Source organism: Trifolium pratense, linkage group LG3 (genome assembly GCF_020283565.1).
Source record: "Trifolium pratense cultivar HEN17-A07 linkage group LG3, ARS_RC_1.1, whole genome shotgun sequence".
Classification (NCBI taxonomy): domain Eukaryota; kingdom Viridiplantae; phylum Streptophyta; class Magnoliopsida; order Fabales; family Fabaceae; genus Trifolium; species Trifolium pratense.
In genome coordinates this window covers 22,536,351-22,545,396 of record NC_060061.1, presented here as the reverse complement: position 1 = coordinate 22,545,396, position 9,046 = coordinate 22,536,351, and the positions used below count along the sequence as shown (strand labels likewise).

Genomic DNA, 9,046 nt, shown 5'->3' with positions numbered 1-9,046 from the left:
AATATTTATACTTGTTCATATTTTGTTAGATTTTGATTTTAGTATTTGATTTAACACTTCTTTATCGAAATTAAAATCAGAAAATATTAGAAATTTGGGTAGTATTTGATTTGTATGATATTTCTGGGTTATGGTTTTTTTGTTAAAATTGATCTGAAACTTGCGAGTTTGAATATAAATGTACGGGTCAAAATCCGGGTCACTTTGACACCAGCCGAAGGTTGAAGATGACTCATTTGTTAATGACGCAGCGTATATGGTATATATATTAAGCAACAAAACTTATGAACAAACATATGCTTTGCTGCAGTGGTCACTGAGCGCATCCCCAACTGGGACTAGTAGGTTGTGTGTTCAACCCTTACTAGTGACATTTTTTCTTTAACTTTTTTTTTTTTAATAATTGAAACTTTATTAATTATTACTTTGGTATAATAGTAAATTCCTTTTGAAATTTTGTTAATTTCTATTTTAAAAACTAACTTATTTTTTTACAAAGATGTTAACTTAACAATCAATTAGAAACTTAAATTTTGAATTGATAAAATTGAATCGTTTGATTGTCAAAATTTAAATGTTTAATTTATTTTTTAATGTGATTAGGTATATATATTGAATGGTTTGATGGAAAAAAATTGAATTTGTTAATTATGGTAAAGTTAGTTTAGTCCAATCAAAAGAACTACAATTTCAACCATTTATGGCTTATAAAAAAAACTAAACCATTTTTTCATTTTTTATCTCTTTTCTAAACTATTTTTTCCCTTTCTTTATGAATCATCACCCTTATACGAGGAAAATGAGAGAGAGAAGCATCAAAAGAGCATGAGAGAATCCAAATCCAATTGAGATCACCTCTGAAGCAATTGTTTGCCACTTTGTGAGATAATCCAAATCCAATTGAGATAAAATAAAGACCGATAATTTAATTTATTTTTTTATAGATGGACAAAATGGCAAACTATTGAAAATTCAACACACACAAAATGGAGAGATCGGGGTTCGAATTCCGATTACGACATCTAATCTAACAAGTTTGACATTTTTGTCAGTTAAACTATAATGTAAACGCATAAAAGGATTATGCAACGTTTAGACGGCTAAAATTGTTAACATGTGCTTTCTATTTTAATATATAAAAAATATAAATAAAAGGATTCCACGTTCATTAATATTTTAAACATGCCTCCTAATAATATAGTAAGATATGTATTCTATTTAAATGACAAAATTACTCGTTCAAATAATTTCATATCCATTAACATTTTTTCTAAATTATTTTGTAATAATTTATAATTTTATAAATGATTTTGTTATTAACTAATTAAATAATCATATATAATTTTAAATAAAAAATCACTGGCGGCATTGAATAAACAATATCAAGTTTTTTTATAAAAATCGTGACCAAACAAATAACTCTATTATATATGTTAGATGAGCTAAATAAGAGGTATGGTATATCTTATTTGTAAATAATAAAATTATCATTGTAAAAAAAAGTGTATTTAGTTTTTTATAGAATTTAAATTAATATTCCTATTTTTGTAAATTTTAATAAATATCATAGTTTTCATTGAATTTTGATTTTTTAGATTATATAAATTATAAAATTACCTTTGTGCCAAAATCATGTATATACTTGAAAATTTATTTAAGGTTTGTTTGTTTTAGAAGAAATATGGGAGAGAGAAAGTGAGAAGAAAGTAGTTAATCCATCCGTCTCAAAATTATTGTCACAATTTGACTGTGTGTACTATTCATACAATTTACTAATTTTGGTAAGTCTGATCCCAATTTACTAGAATAACTCCATCTTTTTCGTGATTTGGGTGCCACTCGCCTAGCTAGCTTTTAGTTGTCGTTGTCGTCGACGTCGTGTCGTACTCACCAAATGCTTATCTAGTTAGGGTCGAGTGTGGTTTAATGGGCTCGCTTGCACGTTGGGCTTTGCCTTATATAATCGAAATAATATCTGATTGAGGTTGAAAATATTATGACGGTAAATATAATTAATTATTTAAAAAGAATTAAGATGTTTTTTTTTTTTACAAAAGAATATGTAAGTTTATTTTTTTTTAAAACAAAGAAGTTAAAGGGTTTGAGAATTTGAGAAGGTCCACACTTTTTACAAAAGAATATGAAAGTTTATTATTATTTATTAAACAAAGAAGTTAAAAGGTTTGAGAATTTGAGAAGCTCGACACACCGTAACACATGAAATAACGAGTCAATTATTGAATTGTTTATCTGTTTTTAGTTCCCTACGTTCGTGTAATTTGATTACTTGATCCCCTAAATTGGTTTCCATGACGCGAAAATAGGCTAAAAAAATTTAATTTTTAGTTTTTGTCTCTTAAATAGAATTTAATCGTATGATTTTGTCAAGAATTTGAAGGTTGTCATAATTAGAGACAGATATAGAACGGGACAAACTACGACTCAATAATTAATCGTACATTGTTATACAATATCTATTAAGGAAAGTGAACATCAACATAAAACTCATAATATATGATATTATATTTCTGATATATTTTTTTAAAATAATACTATTTAATTTGTTTTTAATTAATTAATATAGTTGTTATATTTTATAAAAATAATTTAATGCCTTAAAAAAATTCAAAAAAATATCAGTAAAATAAATCTCATTAAATAAAACGCAACGCAAAAAACGGCGTACAAAACGGATGCTCCTAGCGATCACACTCTCCCTCACTCTCTCTAACTCGCGAGTGGGCTTTACACGCGCATGAACAGTGTCACCTTCAACCTCAGCCGGGTCGACCCATACCAGAACCGGGTCAAACCGCGGGTTGTTGCTCCAGCATCATTAGCTTCGGTTTTTCATCTCCATTTCGTCCGATTTTTTGTGGGTTTCAACCAGAATTCAATGTATAACACAAAATTATAAGTTTTAAACATCAAAACATGAGATTTAAAGCAAAATTTGTGAACTTTGTGAACCCATAAAAAGAAAAGGTTTTTCTTAGATTACTCCCTCTATGATTGTTGAAAAAACACAAAATTTGTGGCATTAGTTTCGAAAAATCATGATCTACAAGAGCCTTGTAATATTTCACTGCAATTTAAAGTTTCGAAATTTTGAAAAGAAAAAAAAAATGAAAATTATCTTTTTTGACGGTATAAAAACGAAAATTATCTAGAAATTAAGAAAAGAAGAATTAGAGATGAAAAAATAAAATAATTTATTTGCAAACCTGAAGTAGATGAAATCATGAAACGAAAATCATCGGTGTTAATTTTGTGTGGGTGGTTTTGCAATTACAAAATTTTTGCTTACTAGTTTTGCAAAGTTTGTATTTTCATTGCATAAATAATAGAAAATAGATTGGATGGTTTAGATTAAGCCAACTCAAATGGGTAACTCAGCCCATCTTAACAGAATGGGTAGATAAGAATTTGCCTTTAAGCTTTATATTTTTTACGCAAAAAGTGGAAGAAGACTTGGTCGCTTTGTTTTTCCCTCCACCAAACCATAGAACAAAAAATGGCACTCAAAATCCAATCAATACTTCTTCCTCGTTCTCTTCACTTTCCTCCCCTTCAAAACCCTAATCTCACACCACTTTCTCCCTCTTCAACCATTTCTAACCGTCACCTTCCTCTCCATTTCTTCACACCTCCCCTTCCTCCAAATTCAAGCCTCTCAATCTCCGCATTTCACCGCAATCCATTCGTAACCGCTCGCGCAATTCAAGGTCAAGAACTCACCGGCGATGGCATCCCAAATTCAACTGAACACAAAGGCCAAATCAACGAAGCTTCTGAAGAAGATAAAGTTGAAAAGGAAGAAGTGGAAAAAGAACTAGCGAATCAAGGTATATGGATTCAGATGAAGGAAATTATCAAGTTTACTGGACCTGCAACTGGACTTTGGATCTGTGGACCGTTAATGAGTTTAATTGATACTGCTGTTATCGGTCAGGGAAGTTCCATTGAGCTTGCTGCTTTAGGTATCGATGATATTTTTATTTTTATTATAATTATAGTTGTAAATTGTTGGTATGGATGTGGTAGATTTTGCATTGTTTATTTAGTATTTAATGATACTGATGGGAAATTTTGGAGTTATTTGTGTAGGTCCTGCTACAGTTGTTTGTGATTACATGAGCTATGTGTTCATGTTTCTATCAGTTGCTACTTCCAATATGGTTGCTACTGCCCTTGCTAAACAGGTTATTTTATTTATTTTCAAAAATAAATGTTTTTGTTTTTTTGTTTGATTTAGCGATGAATGTGTGTGACTTCTTACAAAAAAATTTATGCACGGTACATGAAAGACATGTATTGATTAATAATATATGGTTCGTGTTCTCAAATATGACTGAATTGAAATTACTATGATATAATGGAATCTGGATCCTTTACGGGTGCAGCATCGTACTGCACCTGTAGAGGATCCAATTTCAATGTAATAATGCACAACAAACTAGGCTGATGATAAATGCTTATTCAATCTTCATATTTACCACTTTGTGCACTTTTAGGATTTATACTGGTTTTCATTAGTACAAATATTTGTGTAGGATAGAGAAGAAGTTCAACATCACATATCTGTCTTGCTTTTTGTTGGGTTGGCTTGTGGCTTCTCAATGCTTTTGTTCACAGGGCTATTTGGTGCTGCCACACTCACTGGTATTGAAAATGGAGTGGTTTAGTCTTTTGCACTTTCAACTCATTTTGGATAAGAAGAACTTGATTGTGATCAAAAGATTATAGAGTCAATCCCATAATTGATGATTTTGCTATTTATGATCTTTTCAGCTTTCACCGGATCAAAGAATGCACATGTAGTACCTGCAGCTAACACTTACGTACAGGTTAGTTTTTATGCTATTATGTTTCCTTGGTTTAAATTATGGCTTCAATTCATGTTTCATAAATTGAAGAAGCTACACTGAATATTATGGAGGAATGTAATTAATACAATCCTTCTTCAATTCCATTTTTTGTAAATGTAGATGAAAGTATTATCAGAACTTTCATCATGACGGGATAAGAGCTAGTAAAACGATTCCTCTTTATGTTTGTTAATCATTTGATTTTGAAAATGACCAAGTTATGGTATTCTCCTATGCTTAATTTACAGCAGCAACATTTCAGTTACAACGAGTCTTTTTTTGTTGTTAGATTCGAGGCTTGGCATGGCCTGCTTTACTTGTCGGATGGGTTGCACAGAGTGCAAGGTGCAAATTTACTATTTATTACTAATATGTGATTCTCTGATGTGAGAGGTTGAAAGTTCTTATGTCAAGATTGAGATACTGCTAGACTCATGGAATTCTATTTCATGTAGCAGAGTTGATATTATGTTGAACTACTTTTCAATACAGTGGTAGAATTTATCTTCATATTTACTTAAAATCTCTAGGCAACAATTTCCGTGATTTGACATTTCTGTGTTAGCAAGGTTACCATACTTTCTGCTATATTGTATGTTTCCTATATTCTGTAAAAATGTATGTTTTTTCTCTTTCTGGTCTTACTTAATATCTTTGTGAGCAAAATTTTTTAAATTCCTTTTACCAATAACAGAGCTTAATATAATAGTCTATGTTTCAACCCATGCTTTGTAATTGATTTGAATAATATGGTAACTATTAGCTTATTAATTTCATTCTTTAATTTGGTATTCACATCATACAGTCTTGGTATGAAAGATTCCTGGGGACCCTTGAAAGCTTTGGCTGCTGCTAGTATTATCAATGCCGTTGGTGATATACTTTTGTGCACCTATTTAGGCTACGGAATTGCAGGGGCTGCATGGGCTACAATGGCATCACAAGTATGCGGAACTAACTCTTCTGCATCATTATATATATATATATATGGTTCCCCCCATTTTCAAACCACTCATGTGTTGTTATATATTGCTTTTCTCTTCCTTTACTGCTCCTAGGTTGTTGCTGCTTATATGATGATGCGAACCTTGAACATGAAGGGATACAATGCCTTTGCCTTATCCATTCCTTCGGGGAGTGAATTTCTCACGATACTCGGGCTTGCTGCTCCTGTTTTTATGACAATGATGTCAAAGGTTGTGTTTTAAGTATTTTATCAAATTCATAGCTTTATATGCAATATGTTATAGCTTTTTAATGTAATATAAAGTTCAAATGTTTAGGTGGCTTTCTACTCCCTACTAATATACTTTGCAACATCAATGGGTACACATACAATGGCTGCTCATCAAGTTAGTTTTACTTCGTCATGTTTCATCACTGAGCCTTTTATTGCTTGCTATATATCTGCATTTGCACATCTGAAAAACTAAATTCAAGACCAGTGATAACTCTTACTTTAGGTCATGGTCCAAACCTTTTGCATGTGCACAGTATGGGGTGAACCTCTCTCACAAACTGCTCAATCATTTATGCCTGAATTGCTATATGGAGTTAATCGGAATTTGTCAAAGGTTAGTGTTTCTCATTTGCAATGTTACCAAACTTACTCTGATGTCTTAAGACCTCTTGTGTATCCTTATATCTCTAGCTTCTGGTCTATCTCGTGCTTAGTTTGCGATCATATTAAGGATCACTGTTTTCTTTAATTGGGATATGTAGTTTTATAGGGTAGTACTCCATTCTCTTTACTTTATAATGCTATTTTATAAAATAAAATTCAATTCTCATTTGTCAATCCTTAATTTTAAATTTTTGTAATATCAAACAGGCTCGGATGCTTCTAAGGTCTCTCGCAATAATTGGAGCTACACTTGGATTGTTATTAGGAATTGTTGGAACATCAGTTCCTTTCTTATTTCCCTACATTTTTACACCTGATCGGATGGTCATTCAGGAGGTCAGTTCTTTATTTTTTTTAAGTTCAGATTAGATATGGATGCTGATGTCTATATCTCCTTTGAGATTATGTTCAAAATATGTGGCTGTATTATCAATCAAGTAATAGTAAATCAGCATACTACTTTTTCTGGTTTATTTTGTTCCTCGAGAGCTTATGATTTTAAATCATAATCTGCATGATATGGGTTCCAAATAATCAACAGAAAAATACAAATAGAAATGTGATAGGAAAAACAAAATCCTATCTAACCAAGTGAGATTTTATCACTGGAAAACATTAGAAAATACAGAAAATGTAGGAGCTAATATTCCATCCTAAGAGCACACCTTTGGCCTCAAGCAACAAGCCTAAAAATTGTTATGGGGTTCACATGATCCCTTCTCCCCCAAACAGATGTAAGATATTTTTTTTTTTTTTTTTGTATCTTCTTTAACCAACTTTTCCTCTAATTTGTAGTGTACTGTACATGGTATTACTCCCCTTAAAGTGAGCATTGGAGTCTTAATGATCCCCTTCCTATGAATAATCAAGTGGATGAATCTATAAAATGTGTATTTTTTATGAATTGTAAGAGTTGTGAATTTTTACAATAGCTAACTACTTTGAAACCACGCAGATGCACAAGGTGCTGATTCCATACTTTATAGCACTGGTTGTGACACCCCCTACTCACAGCCTTGAGGGAACTTTGATGGTATGATTATTTCATCTTCACTATTAATGGGAAAGTAAGCATATTGTATTAATATTACTTCTCACCAACTCTTCTCGGATGTTCAAAAAAGGAGTTTTATCTGTAGCTCACATAGCTTGTAAAAAGTATATCTTGCAAAAACTTTGATTTTGCCTTAGCGTAAAAGCATCCAAACATAAATTGATTTACTTGTACCCTATTTTTACCAATTTACTTTCCAAAATCAAGTTCATTTAAAATCATGTTCGACAAATACATTTTGTCTTCGACAGTCCAAATTGTTTTATGATCATATTAAAGATAAGTAAGGCATTTGCATGTGTTGTTTGTTGGTTGACAACTACAATTGTAATTTTGATGTATCATCACATATGCAGGCTGGAAGGGATCTAAGATTCATAAGTTTGTCAATGACTGGATGCTTATGCGGAGGTGCACTGGTATTATGGGTAATGACCTTTTCTTTATCTCTTGGGTTACATAGTGATATTACTTGACCAATTTATGCCCAAACTGTAAACACCTGCTAGACACGAGCCAGAATAGGATAAAATGAAGTATATTCATGTAAGAATAAACGGTAGGGTATTAATGAGTTAGTTACAAGGAGATTGAATAATTAAAGGATTTGGATCCTCTAAGGTGAGAATAATGGGTTGTGATTGTAAAAACCTCGTGATTTATTAATTAACGGTTGATATTAATATTACTTAGAGTGAATCACTCAAAATCCATAATTGAAACAAGGAAAATTTGTCAATTTTGTGGAGTACTGACCAATTATTTTTATATCTTTCGCTCGTGGCATGGTCCCATCCCCGTTCATCAATTTTGTACTAGAAACCTAACACTACCCAATATTTTGTGATGCAGATTTTGTGTAGCAGATTCGGTTTGCAAGGCTGTTGGTTTTCCCTCGCATTGTTTCAATGGGTAAAAATAAGATCTCCACTTGTATCGCTAGTTTGTGAAATATTAAAGTTTATTACTATCTTTATAATATTCTGATTTGAGTATCTTATTTAATATAGGCTCGGTTTTCAATGGCACTTCTGCGACTTCTCTCTCCCACGGGAATTTTATACTCGGAAGACATTGAATATAATAGACTGCAAAAGCTTAAGACTGCTTAGTCTAGGTACTCTATTAATAGACAAATGTTGCCTATTAGACACATCTTACAAAATAGTCATACATTTCTATACCAAAGATGATTCACGCTTACATTGTCATACGAGATCAAATGTCGTCACCAGTGTTTTAAAAATTGAACCAACTATCAAACCGACAAGGTTCGTTAACAGGGTTGGTCTGATAGCCAGACCATATAAGTTAACCCCCCACCCGCTCGGTTCCTGGTTCGACCGGTCCGGTTTTTAATACATTGGTCATCACAAGTCTACCTTTGGAATAAAATTGTTATTTGGTGCTACCCCACAAATGTCAAAAGCTTTGTGACATCAAATGGAAAATCATTATTAGCTGGGGTAGGATAACAAATGTAACAAGAATTAATACATT

At 31.9% G+C, this 9,046-nt stretch overlaps 1 protein-coding gene across 1 annotated transcript; it reads left to right on the top strand.

Annotated features, from left to right (window-relative positions):
* Positions 1 to 3,456: 3,456 nt before the first annotated feature.
* On the top strand, positions 3,457 to 8,792 carry LOC123916691 (protein DETOXIFICATION 46, chloroplastic). Its single transcript, XM_045968206.1, has 14 exons — positions 3,457 to 3,980; positions 4,108 to 4,202; positions 4,554 to 4,662; positions 4,792 to 4,847; positions 5,158 to 5,213; positions 5,674 to 5,812; positions 5,927 to 6,064; positions 6,152 to 6,220; positions 6,332 to 6,442; positions 6,700 to 6,828; positions 7,448 to 7,525; positions 7,903 to 7,974; positions 8,399 to 8,458; positions 8,557 to 8,792. The coding sequence occupies exons 1-14, from the start codon at positions 3,515 to 3,517 to the stop codon at positions 8,656 to 8,658; spliced, it is 1,680 nt and encodes a 559-aa protein (XP_045824162.1). The 5' UTR covers positions 3,457 to 3,514; the 3' UTR covers positions 8,659 to 8,792.
* The last annotated feature ends 254 nt before the right edge of the window (positions 8,793 to 9,046 follow it).